At 36.1% G+C, this 22126-nt stretch overlaps 1 protein-coding gene across 2 annotated transcripts in view; it reads left to right on the forward strand.

Annotated features, from left to right (window-relative positions):
• Positions 1 to 22126, forward strand: part of astn2 (astrotactin 2) — a 481074-nt gene that overhangs the window by 428064 nt on the left and 30884 nt on the right. For both annotated transcript variants that reach the window (XM_082170500.1, XM_082170501.1), the window contains 2 exons: positions 1357 to 1490; positions 3307 to 3455. In XM_082170500.1, coding sequence (XP_082026626.1) covers positions 1357 to 1490; positions 3307 to 3455 — 283 coding nt within the window. The remainder of the gene's footprint in view (positions 1 to 1356; positions 1491 to 3306; positions 3456 to 22126) is intronic.

The following is a 22126-nucleotide window of genomic DNA, read 5'->3' on the forward strand; positions in this document are numbered from 1 at the left end:
ATATTTCATTAAGTTATGTAATGTTAATATACCAAGCCTACTTGAACTTAAAATATACTGATATCCCCTACACTGAAAAAAACAAAAAATTAATTGAAATTAATAATAAAAATTATCGTAAGTGGTTGCATTCAATTAATTTTATCTACATTTAAACAAATGCATTGAGTTTAAGTAAAATTAAGTTCAACCTAATGCATTTGTTTAAATGTAGATAAAATCAATTGAATGCAACCACTTACGATAAAAAAAAAAATCAGTGTAATAATATTACATTGTTTAAATTAATAATTTTGTAGCTAACTGTGTGATTTGTATATGTACTTTTCTGAAATACATAACTTAGACAGTCACCTCTGATAACAGATCACTCTATATTGTAATGTAGACTCCAGTAAAGCTGCTTTGGAGCGATGTGTATTGTGAAAAGCGCTATACAAATAAATGTGAATTGAATTGAATAATACAGGTGCAATCAGAGTTCACCGTTAGCAGCCTGTCCATGAAACAAAGCCAATATTTGTATATAGATGGTGCAAAATTAATGCACTAAATTAATGTAATAAACATTAAATAACAGAAAATCTAACACAAAAATCTAAATGCACACAATAAGAATTTGTTTTTTTATCTTTTAAATAAAATATGCATGTATATTATGCATAGGGGACAGGGACTTCTGGCAATTTTTTACTTTTTTTCTACAGTGATTACCATTCTACTACCTAACATAACAGTCTACTAATATAATACTCTAATGAGAGTTAGTTTACATGTAGTTACAAATTAATGAGAGTTAGCTGACTTATTTGTTACTTATTGTTAGTAGAATATAGTGGACTCTCGAAATAAAGTGTAACCCCTTGTTGTGAAGTGTTTCCATTATTTTAACTGGTTTGAGTGTTTGTTTTTATTTTAGTTTTTTTTTGTCCATAAAATTCCAAATTCTACTCGATTCTACTTAATTATTTTTCATGCTGAATTTTTTATTATTATGTATATATATATATATATATATATATATATATATATATATATATATATATATATATATATATATATTCCTTCTCTGCCCCTTGCTTGTCTTATTATTGCCCCCGAGATGGAGTCTCTTGACATTCACACGTGGGCTGACCTTTTTTGGTGCAGTTTCCAATTAAATCCTGACAGGTTCTTGTCTGTACAAAGCGCCCCGAGTTGCCCTCAGCCTGCCGAACTTCACAGAGATACACCACTTCTCAAGTGGAGGTGGCAGAGTGTGTTGTTGGCGACCGGTCTGACTCATCGACTGCGCCGGAAGGACGTTTGCTCCCCGAGATAATTGCATTTCTCTCACCTGTGCCATTTATTTTGCAGGCCTTCAAAAGTGCCACGATGAGCTCATACTGGTGTGCGGGGAAGGGTGATGTCATCGAGAACTGGTGCCGCTGCGACCTGACTGCGCTTGGCAAAGACGGGCTGCCCAACTGCAGTCCCCTGCGCCGGCCCGTGTGAGTAACGCCGACCCGGCGCTGCGTGAGCCTCTTTATGCAGATCTTCATTCATGGATTCATCCTCGACTGTAGATGAGACAAATGTGCCTCATCTTCACTGCCAACTTCAAAGGCAATCAGTTCATGACATGCTGAGTCACACACTGAAATATACACTACTGTTCAAGTGTTGTTGTTTTGGTGACACTTTACAAGATTAGTTACATGCACTAAAATTTTTTAATAATTCTAAAGCAATGTTAATTTCAACATTTACTAATACATTATTAAAATCAGTAGTTGTGTAATTTAATGCACAATGAACAGTTTTTATATATATATTTTTTTTTTTTTTACTAACGTTAACAAAGATTAATAAAAAATGCATCTCATTGTTAGTTAATTTGTGCATTTTAATAATGTTTACTAGTGGTATCTTATTGTAAAGTGTTTTTACAATAGATTTGTGTAAATATGTTTTAATATTTTAAAATAGATTTTAAAAATATTTTTGAAAGTCGTCTCAACAAGGCTGCATTTATTTGATGGAAAAATACAGTAAAAACAAAAATGTGAAATATCGTTTAAATTACTGTTTTCAATGTGGATATATCTTAAAATGTAATTTATTCCTGTGATCAAAGCTGAATTTTCAGCATCATTACTCCAGTCTTCAGTGTCACATGATCCTTCAGAAATCATTCTAATATGATGATTTGATGCTGAAGAAACATTTATGATTATTATCAATGTTGAAAACAGATGTGCTGCTTCATAATTGTGGATACAGTTTTTTCAAGATTCTTTGATGAGAAGAACAGCACTTATTTAAATAGAAATATTCTGTAACATTATAGATGTATTTTCTGTCTCCTTTGATCAATTTAATGTATCTTTCCTTTATACAAAAAAGTATACATTTCGTAAAAAAAAAAAATAGTAGTAGTATACAAAAAAAAAAAAAATGCTACAAAATGCATTTTTGTGATCCAGACACTCCGCATTCGTGAATGAAATAAACATTTTTATATATTTTTGACTAACCGGCCTGCAAGATCCAAACTGCTCCATACTAGTTACTTTCAGCACAGACTGAGTTGTCTGAAATGAGGGCAGAAAGGCTGTGCAAGGTCAGAACTCATTCTTAGTGAACTCCCCGAGGTGTGTTAAGTGTCCTGCCTTCCTTTTAAAACAGACTTTCTACGAGGCCTTAAAATGCTGCATCCTCAAACCAGATTCACACTGTACGATTTTGGCCATGAAATAAGATTTCTCTGATCTTAAACCAATATCTAAAGACGTTTTAACACGTCTTGACCGCCGTACAGTCTGACATTAATTACACCTGAGACCTTACATCATCATGATATCATGCAGGGATCATGTTCGTACAGTCTGACAAGCAGCTGTCATGAAGGACTATTATAAATCGTACAGTGTGAACCCGGCTTTATGCGGCTCGGTGGAACTGAGCCATTCATCAAATCCTGCGGTAACACTTTAGTTTGATGGTCCCTTTTGAACATTCTGTGGACTAGAAGTAACTTTGCATCTAAATGTCAACTAACTCTCAGTAGAGTTGCTAACATTTTATTGTGATGCTCCTCCAACAGACACTATACTGACTATAAGCAACTATGCAAGTACATGCCAACTAACTCTAACCCGAACCCTACCAGTCTACTAATACTCTACTAACACTCTAATGGGAGTTAGTAGACATGTAGGTGTAACTTTACTTAAAGTCAACAGGATTTGCTAAAGGGATTATCAAAATGAAGTGAAACCAGTCCTTCTAGCATGCACATAATGCTGTATTGTGTTCATCTCTCAGACTGAGATTGGCTCCACACCTGGAACCGTCCAGTACGATGGTGGCGCTGGAATGGATCGATGTGGAGCCCCTGATTGGCTACAAGGTTTCAGATTACATCATTCAACACAAGCGAGTAGAGGACCCGTCAGAGGCGGAAATATACACAGGTAAAGTCTCAGGTTTATGAACAATATCACAGAGATTCATCAAATCTGCACAATTTTTATTCTGCAAAACACATGAAATACAAGGGGAACTACACTACCTGTCAACATTTAATCTAGATTTGTTTAATGCTTTTGAAAGAAGTCTTTTCTGTTCAACAAGGCCTGTCTATTTGGTCAAAAATGCATGTAATATTGTGAAATGTTTTCGATTGTAATATATTATAAAATGTAATTTATTCTTGTGATCAAAGCTGTATTTTCAGCATCATTACTCCAGTCTTCGGTGTCACATGATCCTTCAGAAATCATTCTAATATGATGAGTTGATGCTCAAGAAACATTTATGATTATTATCAAAGTTGTGCTGCTTCCATAGTTTTTGTGGAACAAATACATTAGACATCTTTTTCAGGATTCGTTGATGAATAGAAAGTTCAATGAACAGAAGTTATTAGAAACGGAAACATTCTGTAACATTATAAATGTCTCAATAAAGCCACTTCTGATCAATGTAATGCATCCTTGCAGGATACAAGTATTAATAATTTTATAAATAATCATATTTTTTTATATATTTTTTTTTTATTGAAACTTTTGAACCGTATTGCAGTTTTCAGAAAAATAGTACACTTTTGACCGGTAGTGTAGATCAGTGTATTAATGTGAATAATACATTTATTTTCCTGGCATCATGTGTTTTTCTACTCAACCTGACAACCTTTTCCCCCCTAATCTTCACCACTACTTTTGGCCTAATGGACTTTGTCCAATCTTACGAGCTGCTTCCAATAATTTCGATGTGAATGAACCGTTCCTATGTCTGTGATCAATTTAGAAATCTAATTTCCCAGTGCTGGGAAATTGCAGTCAGGGTTTTTACAGTGATGTTGTTCTCCTCGTATAGCCTGCGGTCGAGTCTGAATACACAACCGATTGTCTTGTTGATCTGGTCAAATCTTGTTAAGCTTCAGTGGCACTACGACTCCAGGGTTACATGACCGGGTGACTAACAGCGTGTGTGACAGTCAGAGCGCAGGTAAAAGGAATCTAATAAAAGAGGTTTAGTCATTCACCAATCAGTCTAGCAGAAGGACGAGTGCTGATGAGTGAAGGCAGGAGATGAAGGAGAGACTGGCAGATTGTGTGACGTCTCTCGCTCTGATCCAGGACAGGATTACACCCTCCAGGAGTCCGAAACACTCGCAAAAACCCAAGCATGGTCTCCAGCATCACTATTAAGACACCTAACCCCTATAGGTGTTGCTCTATCGACGGGCTAGGAACTCGATTGCGTCATATCAAGACATTTACATGCGTTTGTAAAAGTTGTACTGATTTTTTATATATGAAGACTTCAGATGCAAAAGCCTCTAAGTGCCATCTGAAATTTTCAAGCTTATGGCAATTGAATAAAATTTCAGATGGCACTTAGAGGCTTTTGTATCTGAAATATATATATTTATTATTTTTTAAATTTTTTTTTTTTTTTTTTTTTTTTGCTTTCATAGACAGCTTTATTATTATCCTTTAGTTAACCAGAAGAATCACATTGAGATATTGCTATCTCTGACCTGGTCAAGACAGCAGCACATAAAGTTTCACACAAAAAGAATCACAAAATGACAATACCACAATTTACACATTCAAAATTAATCAAATAAAACAATAAGGAGAAACAATTGCAAGTGTCTTTTAAAACATTGTGCAAGAGACATTTAAAAGTGCTCAAGGTTGGAAGTGCATCTAGATTTAGTACATTTTGCAATTAATTTCAAGCCCAAGGAGCATAAAATGAAAAATGCACATTTACCAGATTCTGACAATACCATTAAAACTTGTAGCCGAATATGAGAACCACCAGATATAGAGTGATAATTAGTTGTATAATAAATTAGAAGATTTGAAATATAGGAGGGTAATTTACCTAAAAGAGCCTTTGCAATAAATAAGTACATATGTATGTAATGTAACTTTAAGTGTATGTAACTTTCTCCTTTGATGTAAAGATAACCAAGCTAAAGATTCATATAAAATGTGATGATGCGTCCGTGACTCTGCGCCAGAAACAAAGCGTAAACCTGCAAGATACTCAGAGTCTACTTTTCTAAGTAGAGATGAAGCTGCATATATATATATATATATATAAAAGATATTTGAGTAGCTAAACCGTATAAAGTATACTCAACAGTATAAAGCACAAACTGTAACAAGTGCTGTTACAGTCATTTATTACAAAACCTGAACAACAAAATGCATAAACATATAACAAATTAATCCTCTACACATGGGCACAGGAGAGCTGTCAATCAATACTTGGGAAAACAATATAACTTGCATTAATTTTTGCAAATTTAAAAGTAAAGCATTACTTTACTAGTCACTTGGGTAACACTTTATAATAACTGCACGCTATTAATCATTAGTTAAGCATTAGTAAACAGTTAATTCATCATTTATAAAGCATTAATAGACATTAACAAGCAGTTTATAAATACAGTTATAAATGCAGTATTCTTAATTTATAAGCATATCTATAATGTGTTTAATAATTGTGTTTTCATACTTAATTAATGATCAATTTATCATTTCTAAATGAAGTATTGCATTATTTACACACCAGTTATTTAGGAGTTGTCAGTGGTTCATAAGATCACTTAGAAAGTGTAAGTAAATTATTAATAAACTGTTTAAATACATATTATTATTCAGACATATAGTAATAGTTACTTAGTGTGTTAATAAATGGTTTATTAACATGTATTTCTACTGTAATTCAGGGTTAATTCAGGGAGTTATAAAGCATTTAGTAGTGGTCAGTTCACTATGTGTGTGAGCTCATCTAAAGTGAGGACTAGTTATGCTTTGTAAAGCGTTTATAAAGGAGATTTAAAGGCTGTTAATATTTTTATGTTCTGTATCACTGTGTTGTATTTGTTTACTTTTTCTGTTTAGAAGAAAACTGAGTCTTTAAATCTCCTTTATAAATGCTTTACAAAGCATAACTAGTCCTCACTTTAGATGAGCTCACACAAATAGTGAACTGACCACTACTAAATGCTTTATAACTCCCTGAATCTACTACATTTACTTACACTTTCTAAGTGATCTTATTAGCCACTGACAACTCCTAAATAACCGGTTTGTAAATAATGCAATACTTCATTTAAAAATGATAAAGTGATCATTAATAAATTAAGAAAATACAATTATTAAACACATTATAGACATGCTTATAAATCAAGAATACAGCATTTATAACTGTATTTATAAACTGCTTATTAATGTATATTAATGCTTTATAAATGATGAATTAACTTTTTACTAATGCTTAACTAATGATTAATAGCATGCAGTTATTATAAAGTGTTACCGTTACTTGAAATAAAAAAGTAATCGGATTATGTAACTTCCGTTACTGTACTTGTAATAATGTGTTATACTTAATAGTGACTCTAAAGGCACTTGAACATGCTTCAGTTTTTGATGCCTTGGGAGTGAGAATGGGTTCAAAGTGATGAACAATCAATACAAATTAAAGAGAATAACAAACAAACCTCCTTTGGCATCTCAAGAAAATTAAGAAAAATGTGTCTTCAGCCTAGATTTAAATATGTATTTGTCCCTTTCCATTGACCACCAATGCATTATATGCACAGGACGACACTGTAATACAGACAGAGGCAAGCATTGCATTATCATATAATAAATGTAAACCGTAAGCATACACTTATGCAAATTATACGTCATCAACAGAGTTTCACTTGAACATGTTTTGCTTCCACACGTCCCAGACCACTAGTGGATTTGGAGAACCACTTTCACACCAAATTAACCAATCTATGAAAGCACCACTCCAGAAAGCTGAAGTGAAAAGCCTCTAAGAAAAGCCGGTGATGACAACATGGTTATTTTCTATCCCGTGATTATCGGATGGGGACCATAATCGAAGGTGAAAGACACGCTAACAAGGGCTCCTTCTGGTTCTGAGATCCAAGCATCTTCTGGATCATGTATCACAGTCTGTAATATCTGAGACAAAAATACACTCTTTGTTCCACAACAAAGGGATCAACTGTTGTGAAATGAAATAAGAGGATTTGTAGAATAATGGAAGATATTTAGAAATATGGAATTCTTCATTTTGCAGTTTAAGGCAGGATGCTTGGGAAAAGAAATTGGGATCAGCGTTGACAGAATATTTGAAAGCTAAACAAATATTAAAGTCAACTTTCTTAATGCACGTGTGTGGAGTTGTTGTGCATTGCTTTCCAATGTAAAAAAAAGAAGAAGAAATGCAATAACTTTCTTTCCTCTGAAATGACTTTCCCTTTAGGAGGATGTCAAAAGTTATTTTTCATCCTCTCACTGAATAATAAATAATGTCATAATGCAAAGAATTAATGTTCCTAAATAAGGCTGCAATTTCTTTATGAAAAATATAATGATGTGTTTGCTTTGATTGCTGAATGCGCTTGGAAGTAAACGCTGCTTACTCGACTACATGCAAACAAATGATGTCACCTCTGTTTTATGCCATCCTTGCACAGACGTCATGAGAAAGTTGCCAGCTTTGCGGGCTTTACCAGTGTTATGTCGACACACTAGTCTCAAAATAATACCTACATTCATTTTAAGTTCATAAATGAAGGTTCAAGAGAATCTCATCCTTTGTGGAAATAAAGTCAAATATGTTTACCTCTTTGTGCAGATTATATGGGCATCTGAAGAGGGAATGCTTTTTCACCGGCTTTTTTGCTTCTTTTCCATATATATATATATATATATAGTTTAAAGTTTAAAATTGTTTAAATGTCCTCCTGCCAACCATATTTGACGTGCTTCTTTTTTTTCTTTTTTTTTACCTCCTCAAAGTTTCCCAAAGAGTTAAACGGAAATTATCATATGGAGTTAATATTGTGCCATAATTAAACAAACAAATCCAGCATTTCGCAAACAAACTCAATCTGCTTTGCAAAGGAAAACTCGACTCGCAAACAAACAGAAAGCAATGTGCAAGTACAAAGGTCAATTTGAGCGAAAATGCAAATCAGTGCTTCTCCCGGGACACTAGCGCTAAATTAATCCCCTAATTTAGCGCCATCTATGTTTTAGAATAGGAAGTTGCTCAACTGCATTTGTGAGAAAATCGAGCCGAGAGATCTCATAAAAAGCCAAGTGTCTCACAATCATAACAGTCAGATATGCATTTGTATGCACTAGATTTGATATTTGTTCAAAGGTTACATGCAGTTTGCAGGATTGTTTGTTTTTATTTGTGAAATATTATCTAGGCTCATTTATTTATATTTGTAAAACACAATACATATTTGTTACTCCACTACATTTTCACTTAAACTGACCTTTGTACTTGCACATTGCTTTCTGTTTGTTTGCGAGTCGAGTTTTCCTTTGCAAAGCAGATCGAGTTTGTTTGCAAAATGCTGGATTTCTTTGTTTAATTATGGCACAATATTAACTCTATATTATCAGCGGAAACATTTCACTTGAGTTTCATGACCTTGGCCAAGTTCCGATCTGCAGTGAACAACCAGTACAGGTCCGAACGCTAGACGCACGCTTGGACTGTAATATTTACAGTATGTTTTGACCACGAGGACTGTGCATTTCACTTAAAAAGTGAAGACAACAATAATATTTCAGCCAAACACCCCCCTTTCTTTTTTTCGGCTCCATAGACGAACACATGTCGTGACATAAAAAAAAAATAATTCACAAGCAACCACTGTGTTCACCTAAGGCAATTGACTCGCTGCCCACGAATATGTTTTGCATTTACTAATTAAACTAAATAAAATGTTTAGCTTTGTGCTGACCAATGCTGGGAAGCCAGAATGTTCTTGTCTTGCCTTCTATAAACAACTTTTATTACATGCTGTTTGCCTCACAATTTTGTACACATAAAATCAGATTCTCGGCAACAATGTGTCACCATGCGTTACCATTAGTTTAAGATCCTGAGCCTGTCTGACACATATTCACACAGCAGGACGAGGAAGGTTTAATGCGTTCGACACCGCAAGCCAATTATAAAGGGTTCAGACAAGACCAGGCTCGCGTTTTGTACTTTTGCTGTCTCTACTTTAATACTTTTTCTTTGAATTGAAAAAAAAAAGGAGGCTATAGAGGAGAAGGAGGGATAGAGTGTTACCTTTAAATTAAAGTCATATTGATCCGTGACTTAGAATAGACGGCGTGATTATTACTCATTTTGTCTGGTAAATGTTTCCTCATTTTCGGGCACCAAAGTTGTCTGGTAAATCGTTTTTTATGGTTCTTTTCGTTTGGCTGTTGCAGGGAAACTGTCAGTTTCTTGTGTTTATTTTTGTTCTCAAAGCTTGCTGGTAACTTAGTGTTTGGAGTTGCAAGTAATGCAAGTAAAAGTAGCTGTCCCGAAAGTCAGAATGAATCCATCATGGGCACAGTTAAAACATCAGACAAGCCAAAATCAACTACTCAGTACACCATTAAGGGAGGGAAAAAACACCACATATTCCCTGCGCACAAATGTGCAGTGCAATGGCAACAGATTGACATAATAATATAAATAATAATAATAATTGAATAAGGACACTCTCCAGGATGTAGGAGATATAAATGTGGTGAAATGTCGTCTCAAATACAAGAACACAGTCCTCAAATAGTAAAGAAAATGCGTACTTGGGAATTTTGTCCTGTAATAAATCCCTTCTCAGGTCATGTAATTGACGAACTGGCAAAGCATGTGTCGAACGTCTTCACGTGGAAAATTTGAGCTTCAAAATGCCTATTCTCAGTAGGAAAAGGGTGTTTTCAATTTTGACAACATTCCACCATAGCCAGTAACATTTCTATTGTTTAGAAATGTGAATAAAGTGTAAATGTGTTGAAACCCTGTCTTGTTGAATAGATCACTCATCTGACAGTCCTACTATATGGGACTTTCCTCAGGGAACACTGCGATTGGGATATCGTCGTCTTGCAACGTAGGAAAAAATGTCAACTTTTCAACAAGGCTTCAACTTCTCGTCACATTGAAAGACTTGTTTGAAACCTCTAGATGGCATCCGTTTGCTGAAGCAACGGTAAAGGATGAGTTGGCTGTTCTGGAGGAACCAAGTGAGATGTCTTTATTAGCTCTGACCATGTCAAATTTAATGATATCGTAAAGCCACGCCATATTCCCTGTTTTACATAACGGATGTGACCTGAGATTTGTCTCTCTCATCTGATTCCTTCATTTTCTGCAAGATTTGCTCATTTGAAATAGAGCCAACAAGTTTCCAGAAGCATTCAGATGATAACCGAATACAGATACGAACAGATGATGTAATGCATTTGCTTTTTTTTTCTAAAGTTGCATTGCTTTTTTGCAGAAATGTTTGAGTTTATATTGAGATCTCTTGCAGTAATATCTGAGCCCAGTTTGAGACATTGTTTATGAAACTATAAGTGAGACAAGTATGGACACTGCTTCATCTAAAGTCTCCATTTGCTCATTTTTCTTAATCTCACTGCTGTCAACTGAGATATCGGGGAAATCTCATTCCTGAATCGTTTGTGTTATGATTTTTAGACAGTCGTTTGCTGTAATGAAATCAGGTCAAACTCACATTTTAAGGCAGGATACATTTTACTAACTATAAGTATGTTTGTAACTACATGTCAACTAACTCTCATTACAGTATTAATAGACTGTCTGCTTAATATCCGCTAACACTTTATTTTGTTGGTCCCCCAATAGACATTTTACTGACTATAAGTAACTTGGTGACTACAAGTCAACGTATTCTACTAACCTGAACCCTAACACCTAACCATAACCTAGCAATCCCTTACGAAAATGAATCGTGGTTTTACTACAAATAAAACCAAAAAAACATGGTTATTATAGTTAAACCAAGGTAACTACAAATTGATACACTAACCATAGTTTAACCATGGTATTTGTTGTAAAACTGTGGTTATACAAATTGGTACTCAATCTGCCGAACAACTATAGTTACTACACTTTTACTATGATAAAACCATGGTTGATTTTCATAAGGGATCTACTGACAGTTTCCTACAGTCTATTAATACTCTACTGAGAGTTAATTGACATGTAGTTGCAAAGTTACTTATAGTTAGTAGAATATCTAAAGTGGACTATCAAAATAAAGTGGAACCTAATATTCTACTAACTATAAGTAACTTTGCAACTACATGTCAACTAACTCTCATTACAGTATTAATAGACTTTCTGCTTAATATCTGCTAGCACTTTATTGTGATGCTCCTCCACAGACATTATACTGACTATAAGTAACTTTGCAACTTATTCTACTAAGCCGAAGCCTAATCTAACAGTCTACTAATACTCTAATGAGAGTTAGTTGACATGTAGTAGCAAAGTTACTTACAGAATGTCTACTTATAGAATGTCTAATCAAAATCAAGTTAAACTACAATGTCTTGCATTGCTTTTTTAGTGGCTGTTCCTGTGACTGTTATTTTGGTGATCGTTGCTATATTTGCTTTTTGATTTGGTGTTTCTGCCCATCAGCTCGTATGATTTCCAACATCTGCTTTTGAAAGCATTGATTCACGAAGGACACGAAGCACATGCAGCATTTGCATAATGTATACTGACATGACGTCACTCTTTTGCTCTTCCTTTAGAAACTTTCCACCGCTCGACGGTTGCTCTTTCATATTGAAGATCTCAATTCCTTCATTGATATTTTTTTTTCTTCCTTAATATTCCTTAGGAGAAATACAAGTAGACGCTCTTTGATATACAGTGAAAGTGAAGCACTACGATATGATCTATGTTTGGCATATCTTCGTGGAAGAAATGGTTGAGTTCATATTGAGATGTTGGGCATTGGACATTGTTGAGATCTCTTCTGAACTTTATTTTACAGTGTCATTGTTACATATGTTACATGCAGTAACTATAGTAATAACTATAAATCATGAATAATTACATGCAACTTAACCCTAAACCAAGCCAAACCAAACCCTAATACCCTAAATAGTAAGTACATGCAGTTACTCTGTAATTAAGTGTATAATTACAGTGTAACAATGTCACCCTAAAATCAAGTGTGACCAAAGAAAACAAGTGAGATCGCTTCATCAAACGTCTCCTTTTGTTCTCTATTTAGTCTCATTGCTGTCGACATCAGACATCTCGTTCCTCAGTCGTTTGTGTTAATGATTGTTCAGATAATTAAGTGTAAGGATACTATAATGTCTTGCATTATGTTTTCAGCGGATGCTCTTTTGGTCATCATTGCTATATTTGCAGTATTGAACAGCAGCTGCTGAAAGCACTGATATATGAAGGACACTAAGCATGACACGCGTGATGAATTCAGACACATGACGTAACGCACTAGTCTCATATATAGGCTGACGGCTCAGTCACAGTCGCAAGACCACACAGTTTCATCATCGGGGCGAGCTAGCGTTCCTCTTCGACTGGCAGCACGCATCTTCCAAATCTGCTAATTAACGACGAGAAGGGTGTCAGAGTGTGAGTATCTCTCGCTGTTTCTCGCCATGGACTCGTAAGGGCGGGGGGGAATGGAGAGAGGAACGACTGAGAGCGAGAGAAAGAGAGAGAGAGAGAGAGGGAACCAGTCGCCACACGCCAATGATGTCATCTCACATCTCCGCTGCTGGAAGACATTCAATCTTTGATTCTCATCTCCATTTCAGCCTCCCGTCACGGCATGTTTCTTATCGGGAATCCGTCACTGTCCGACACCTCCCGCTTTCCCCGTCGAGGGTCGAGCCGATGCTCCGTCGAGGGCTATCCTTTTGTTTACGTAACAATCTCGGCATCGGCTTTGTCCCCGAGTGCCGATGCTCGTCGATAAGCCAGCTTGTCTGAAGCAAGATTCAATTAAAAGGAGATAAAAGGGTGTCCTTCAGAGATAACGAATTGGAGAGCCTCAGCTGACTTGCTTTGTTTGCTTAATTAAGGATGACCTCATCGCTAAAAATGGCTCCCGCTTCCCCTGGCGTCACGAGCGGGCCATCAGCAGATTGAGTACAGGCAGCAAGCCAAGTCTGGCTTCTTTATTCAGCACACATACACACACTCGCAAAACACTCACGCTAATATAAAGTTGAGACTCAATTCATTTGGACAAAGTAACAAAGCATAATTCGTGCAGATAGTTAACATGCCATGCACATATATGATCTGCATGCAAACCCATGTAGTTATACAGTCATAACCAATTATTTCAGTGGGTGCAATGCAGGGATATTATAGATAACTAAAACTATATATATATACAAACTTGGTCACTTGAAATATAAATTAGTGCATACAAATATAATAAATTAACTTTTTTTTCATCTTCATTTAGTTTAAGTTGATTTACTAAAAGACCGACTGAAATAATAATTAATTTAAAAAAAATTGATAGGCATATTAAAAACGAATGCAAATGACAAAACACACACAACACAATTTTTACATTTAAAAAAAAAATAATAGAAAATATGAAAGTAAAAACTTGATTCAAAATATTGATACAGATTATAATGTTATCTCAATGATACTAAAATAACACATGGTGCAATGATGCAAAAATGCATTTTTATTGTCATTTAGTCTATAGTTCAATCCAAGGTTGATGTCATCTTTCAGTTTGATGTCGGATGAAATCACTGATTGGTCGTTGAGTGCAGGAGAGCTGGTGCCACAACATTAGGACAGACCATGTGACGCCAATTAGCTCATCTGGCATTTAAGTCTAAAAGTGCAAGTTTTCCAAAGGGCAAAGACAGTCGGACCAATTTAATCCGCATAACAACATGGGATTTTCTCTCGTTATCCAGTTTTTGCTAGAGCAGATGGGGGTGTGGCCTTGGCTAAATCACTCAAATTAAATATTATACGTCCTTATTTCAGTTTGAAATATATTAAAATTAACACATTTTTGTCAGCCTGTCACTCACATGAGATCGACCAATAGCAAACCACAACCATTCAACCCTTCAATCCAATTTTTTTTTTTTTTTTTGGACCAGTTCTTCACAATATCAAGATATTGCAAAATGATTCATAAATATGTTGTGTGAGGTAATACCTGAATTAAGTTGTATTTAAAAAATGATCGTGATTTCAACAGTAAAAGACTGTAAAAATGCTACAGTGAAAAACTGTTAAATGGTTAACAGAAATTTTCCTTACTATATACGGTAAACAACTGTGATAGATCTAACAGTACATTTAATGTAATTTTACTGTAAAATACCGTTAAATTTACATGTTTTTGGAAGTGAAAAAGAACAAGTCATTGTATAATTTACAGTGAAAAAAAAAAAATTGACATTCGCACAATTCCCTGCGTGACACTTCACATTTGATGTATTTTTGTTGAAATAACTGTTTCTTCATAGTTTTCTTAGTGTTTTCTAATCAGTTATGACATTAGGGTTTTGTGTTATATTTAATGTCGTTAAATTAATGTTTATTTCATTTTTTAAATTTCATGTGTGTTACCATGATGGTGTTTAGTGTTTGTGTGAATGACACTGTGCAGCTTCAATGTCTTTTGAAAGAGCTACTTGTGATGAGCTTTAAATCATCATGTGACTCTCATTACTGCTGTGATTGTTGGTTGTCAGTGTATTACTATGCTACAAAACAGATATTAATACTTAAATAGGTCAGTAAATTAGCATTATGTCAGATAATTAAATACGGTTTATTACTGTAAATTTAAGTAAAGTCTGTAAAATCTAAAATGTCACTACCGTATTTTTAACGGTAAATTTCTGGCAACCACGGCTGGCGTTTTTTACCGTAAATTAGACCGATTTTTTTTTTTTTTTTTTTTTACAGTGTACCACATAGATGGCAGACTTTACGCAGTTAGTAAGCAGTTTACATTTCAAATTCATCTGCCGTTCAGCAATTAGCAAAAATACACCGGATAAACAGTACTTCACCTATTAATTCACACAATCAGGTTGATAAATTACAGACATTATTAGAGAAATGATTATGCTGGCAAATGCATCAAGTTACAGTATTTGTCTGTACTCTGTTATTACCCTGATGCCAAAAGTTGCTTTCCTCTCTTCTATTCTCAAGGATGAAGTAGGCCATCACATTTATTTTCAAGGTTTCCTCTCATTCTTCTCCAGGGAGTGTTTAATCAATGCTTCTGTATCAAGCACACTGGCTCAGATTCTGTGGTTAGGCCCATTACAGGGACTGTGTCTCTGCTAATAAATTGAATGGACACAGTGATGTCAGATTAGCAAATGGCCTTTTAAAATGCAGAGCTGTGATTAGTCTCTCTCCATCTCTCTTTATACATCACAGTCTCTTGGACATAAAAAGGCCATCATGTACTTTTTTGACTTTGTCTGACTCGTCTCTAATTAGCAGGATGACTAATGGCAGAAACTCCAGCTCTGTATTACCTTTTCAGATACATAGTTTATCAGACTGTTGATTGTACAGTATGCAAAGTTATAATGGTTATAGTAATGATGCAAAAAAAAAAAAAAAAAAAAAAATCATAATTAATTGCATTCGGAAACATCGGAAATGATCCTGGTATATTGTTACACTTGTTCAATTCCTTTAAAAATCATCTTACATTTATTTATATTTATATTTTATTTATTAGTAAATAACATTGTCATCAAATATAAGACATTGTCCTTAATGATTTAAACACTGCGTATATATAATGTGTTAAAATTATGCATACAGGTAATACATATATGGATATGCATATGCATTATTTATGAATTGCATTATGCATACAGTAAATACATATTTGTATATGCATATGAGTTATTTATTAATTGCATTATGCATGCATACAGTGCATATGTTCATACAAATTATTCTATGAATCTAATCTAGATCAAAGATAAGTATACTAATTTCCCCATTCTCCATCGTTTGTGTTTTGATTCTTGTTCTAAACTTTGCACGCAATGGCAGATATTTTCTTCTTCTATCCTTCGGAACGAATGTCCTGTAAATGACACGACTCAATCCTGCCACCTGACACCTTGTAGTATAGAAAAGCAATTGTACAAAAAAAAGAAAAAAAAAGAAGGATACCCATTTTGGCACACGGGGGGATAATCACTGAAACATGCATATCCGGTCGCGTGAACAGATTGTCAGATCTGTGCACTAGCGCAGGTTAAAATCTCACACTTTAATAGTATTTTATAGCACCTAACTTACGGGGATACTTCACCTCTGGAAAGATGAATGTGTATTTAAAATGGGTCCTTTATGTAGAAGAAATGTGAAATTATTTTTGAATTTGGAGCTTTCTAGACTGAGAAAAGCCAGAAAATGTATTTTTGGCTCATGTGGATGAAAGACAACAACTCCAATAATGCACTTGCTTCGCTGCCCTACGAGGCCACTCCCAAGCCACGCCTACCGGTAAGAGAGCGCAGTTGAAAACAACAAGGCTAGGCTACTAGTGAGACTCCGAGTTTGCCTGGGATTTCGAGATCGGCCAAAATGTCCGGGATTCGGCTTTTGCGTTCTACAGTCGCCATTCATCATGTTTACTGTGGCGAGCAGGACGAGACTGAGGGCCGCGGGAGAATGGCGCGAGGCCGGTGGCGTGATTACTGATGAGCGACACCTGTGAGACGCATCGGTCTCGTATCTCTCACGGAGGAACGGGGATTTTCTTAGCAATGTTAAAACGCACATCAACCGATCACTTGTTTAGCGTTCATGTAAACACTACATTCAGATTCACCAATCGGAATGAATTCAGTTAGATTGAAACAAAAGGTGTGCATGTAAACAATGAATGGCGACTGCAGAAAGCAGAAGCTGAATCCCGGACATTTTGGACGATCTCGACGGCCGGACATGTCCGGGAAAAAGAGGATGGTAACCCCTACTACTCAGCTTTCTCCACAGAACAAGAGCCTGCTAGCTTAGCTTCCAAAAAAAGATGGCTGACACTGTGTACATTCTGTGAGTGAGATCCCCCTATGGGCGGGTTGAGAACATGCGGAACAGCTCCTACTACTGGCTGTAGTCTCTCGCCTCTGGTCAAAAAATCCTCCGATGACGCAAAATTACGATTTTTGCGTCATCTGAGGGTTTTTTTTCCTGACAAAAAATACATAAATCTCTCGTCTCATGAGGGTAGTATTCGAAAATACTACAGGTTTTCTACTAATACAAAGCTTAATGCTAAATCCTGAAGTATCCCTTTAATAAAACAGGCTGTGTGACAATGATTTCCTATATCCGTATGCAAGTTTGAGGGACTTTATTTACATGAAATACACACACCTCTTCAGCTACTGTCACGTGTCAGTGATTGTGCCGTAGGTTGCCGACCCCTTGTTTAATGTAGCCTAAAGTATGAGCAGAATGTGGTGTATTTGAATGATAACACAATAAATATGTGTCGTTTCCATTGCACTGTGAACTCTTCTGAACTTGCACTGATCTCAGGTTAGCATAAACCCAGCAAATGTGTGTGGACATTAATGAGACAGAGAGCATTGCTTCAGGAGACGAAAGAAAGGCATCGTTGAGAACAAACGACCTGTGCTTTGCACTCCCAGCTATTGTTTTAGTCCTAACAGAAACATATGAGGCACTCGGATCCACTTTGATGCAAGTGCCCTCACTAGTGTTTTATCTGGATTTGTGTTTGCACTATAGCGATTCAACCGAATAGAAATGTGAATTTTAGCTTGTCCGCAATAATTATGCAGTTCTTTTTTTGGCATTGAACCATATGATTACGACTGCAGTTTGGTTTTTACTTTAATTAGATTGGAGGCACATGCCATGGCCAACACATGATAAATATGTATCTATATTAAGTTTGGGGCGAATTGATGGCTAATTTAAATGAATTTGTAAAATCCTATTAATTAATTTTCATACAAACCAAGCCCGTCTGATGGTTCGGTTTAGAGACGGAGCTTCATGTTTTGTTTTGTTTTCTAACAAATGTACATTTCCGTATGCATTTCCTTTTTAAAAATAGTTGCATTTTCTCATGAGATCGGGCTGACATGGCAGAATAATTGTGTATTATGTTGGCACAGATAACACTGCAAAGCTTTTGCAACAGGAGGGAGATGCATGAGTCCAGATGCTTTAAATGACTTGAATAACTCCCATCATGGGATGGAGCGGATGAATGAGAAAAATGCTTATTTCCAGCCTCTCTCCTTCAGTTCAGCATGATTTGCTTCATCCCTGCTAACTCGAGCAAGAGGTCACCTAACATCTGCGACAGGGTTTTAATCGCTGTGTTAACTCAACATCACGCAGTGTTTCTCCAGTAATAGAATGTCTCCGCTAATCTCAACCGGCTGTTCGCGGTTCCTGTTTATATCGACAGACCCGTCTGATAGGTACCAGGCACTTAACAGAGTCCTGGGAAGATCGCAGGTACTCCCGCGCAAACTCGGATGCCTCGGAAAGACCTCACATGCTGTAATAGGGCAGGTCATGCATTTCTGTATCTTCTTTTTTAAATGCAAACTGACTGAGGTTGGCACTGCCATTGCACACAAAGCGTGTGTAACCTATGTTGCAATCATTGCTTTGTTAGGATACACCCAACAAAAATGTCAAACTGTAATTCCTCAACTGAAAGAGTCAAATGTAAATCACATTTCTTCTCTCAAGACTCTCAATTATTTTGGCACAGAGTGAAAATAAGTAAGTAATACTGAAAACGCAATGCTTTGAGTAAGTTCACATACCCTTGTGTTGGGATGTGTTGAGCATCAATGACTGCTTGTCACACACTCACGAGTCCCTCAGTTGGGTGGAACCATTGTGGTTGAGAACTCAAATGTCTAGTGAATGCAAAACAACCAAATAATTTTATTTTATTTTTTATTCCGGAGACTTATTTGCCAACAAACTATAACAAAAGACTACAAATAATCATTGATTTTCAAGAGGCAACTCATGGTTAGATTGGATACCAAGACTGTAATCCTTGAACAGGATAATTTGTGTAAATACAGTTCTATCATGATTTTTACCATGGTAATGGATATGACAGTGTTAATGTATTTGGTCTTGGCGGAATAGATCTGCTGGTTATTATTGTTGTTGTTGTTGTAGATTATTGCAGCTGGTGCAGAGCAAGTACGGGGATTTTCTAGTGCCAATACATATGCAGATCATTTTCTGTGAGTATGTAAAACATAGGCTACACAAAAAGCATATAGCAATTGCCTATAGCAGATCTATGCAGGTGGAGCTGGGGAAGGTGGAGGGTTTAACTGTGCGTTTACACCGGACGCGAATAGCGCGTCAAATTCGCGCCTGCCGCGTCTAGTTATACGCTTGACCACTTTGTGTTAATTCGCGCGTCAAGAGCGAAAGTTTCGAAACCCGTTGGCGGCCATCTTTTTTAGATGTTTATCGAGCATTAGCATTAGCATTAATCGAGAGAGTCACCGCTCGTATATGCTCTGGAGAGCAGAAACAGCTGCGTAGGGGACATCGTCGCTGTACTCGGGTCCACCAGACCCTCCGGAGGGTTTCAGGATTTTCACAATTTGCTCCAGGAGCTAGGTTTGGTGGACCTAACGGTGAGGACGCTGACGAGGACAGCGTAGGCCGTATAAGGCCTCGGCCTCGAGTGGTCGCTGCCTGACGAGTCCGTGCTGTACAGCCCGGCGGGAGGTTCACCCTCGCCCGCACCCACCTAATCTGTCATTTATTTTTGTTTTGATAATAAATGGAGTCAGCCTCCAAAAGTGAAACCTGTCCTGTGATTTTTTGTTTGTATACACTAAATTGTGTTTGTTGTCTTTACATTAGATTAATACTGTTTCATATAATCTAGAATAGATATGGAATAAATAGCATTCAATACAAAATGAGTATCTCTCATATATTGAAATCGAGTTTTTATGTGAAAGATTTGCTTTATTGTTGTGCATTTTAGTCATATTACAAAATAATTTATTGAGGCCAAACATAAAATAACATTATAAACTGTCACTTCACCACGTGACAGCAGCAAGCAGGCTCCTGATTGGTTAACGCGGCGCGAATTGACGCAGAAGTTCAGATTTTTCAACTCGAATTCGCGTCAAACGCGTGAATACACAAAAAGCACTAATAAAATCATTCGCGCTTAACGCGCCAGACGCTCAATTCGCGCTATGTAATGAGGCGTATTCGCGTCTACCGCGCCGTGCTCTACGCCTCATTCGCGCCGCAGGAATTTTTTTATGCGCGTAACGCGTCTTTGCATTGACTTAACATTGAAATCACTTGCGCCTGACGCGCTATTCGCGTCCGATGTGAACGCACCATAAGACAGACTCTGAAAGCGCGCTGCAAACTGCTATAGTGAATGCTAACTATGCATGTTGAGCAACAAGCTCATTGGGTGCAGATGCAACATTAACTAATCAGCTTCTGACAAGTAGTTAACGGTGTAAATATCATCAGCTTGCGTTAATGACGCATCAGTCTGCGCCATCTAGAGTTTCATGACAGAACTATGCATTTATTATTTTGTCTTGTGCAAATATCATCCCTATTATAAACACGTTAAAGCACTAATAAAGTATATATTTAAACATGCACGCTGTAATATTAGTTGGGTTTATGCAACGTCAGAATTATAGAACTTTGTTTTTTTAGCTATTTTGTTATTTAATGTTATTTACAAAGCCTACACATATATCTTTGGTGATTTTCAGTTGTGAACTGATGCTGCCATGCGACTGAGTTGCAACTCAATTCATTTGACCAAGAACTACTGAAAGCTAAAACTAACAAAACTAAAAATTGTGAGATATAAACTCAGAATGGCAAGAAATAAATTCTGTATTGTGAAGATTTAAACGTGAAATTCTGAGGGGAAAAAAGTCTAAAATGTGAGACTTTAACACGAAATTTCAATATACAAACTCGGAAGTGAAAAAAAAAGAAAAGAAAAAAAAGTATAGTTTTGTTATAAATGTTCAATAAAAAAAAAAAAACCTTGTATCTCCAAAACCTCTACTTTTCAGGAAATTGAAAAACACTTTATTTGTTCGTTTTTGACTACATGTGTTGTCCATCATTAAAACAGCCGTAACTGAGACAGAAAATGCATCGCATTAATCTTTCATCAACTCACAGGTTATGAGTCATACTCAATGCTATGTGCATTATTTTTTTTTTATCAACACTTGAATGTGGGTAAATTATAATAAAAAAGCAACATCTTGAGCAAAAAGCTGAGAAAATCGTGTTTTGTCAAAGACTACATACAAAGATCGGATTCAGAACGATGATCAAAACACAGATGGAGTAGATCGAGTCCATCAACACTCCTAAAGCTTCACAGTCCTGTAACTCGTCCTGGGTCGACCTTTCATTCAGTAACATTAGGCAGTTTTGATTTATATTCTGTTAAATGTTGATTATTGCGTTATTTTACACTTGAATATGATTACAAATGCTATTGCTTGTTTCTGCTTCTTCTTCACTTGTCTTTAGATTAGGAGATTTAGTCCTCTTTCAGAGATGTGTAATAGCGCCCCCTACCGTATAACAGTGAAAAGACTGAAACCTGGGAAAGAGTTAATACTTTTCAGTGGATAAATATTTGCAAAACCCACAGACAGACATACATGATTTATGAAAAATACATAAATGACGAAATATGTAGATAGGAGCAGGG

The sequence above is a fragment of the Leuciscus leuciscus genome, assembly GCF_965113295.1.
Source record: "Leuciscus leuciscus genome assembly, chromosome: 5".
NCBI classification, from domain to species: Eukaryota; Metazoa; Chordata; class Actinopteri; order Cypriniformes; family Leuciscidae; genus Leuciscus; species Leuciscus leuciscus.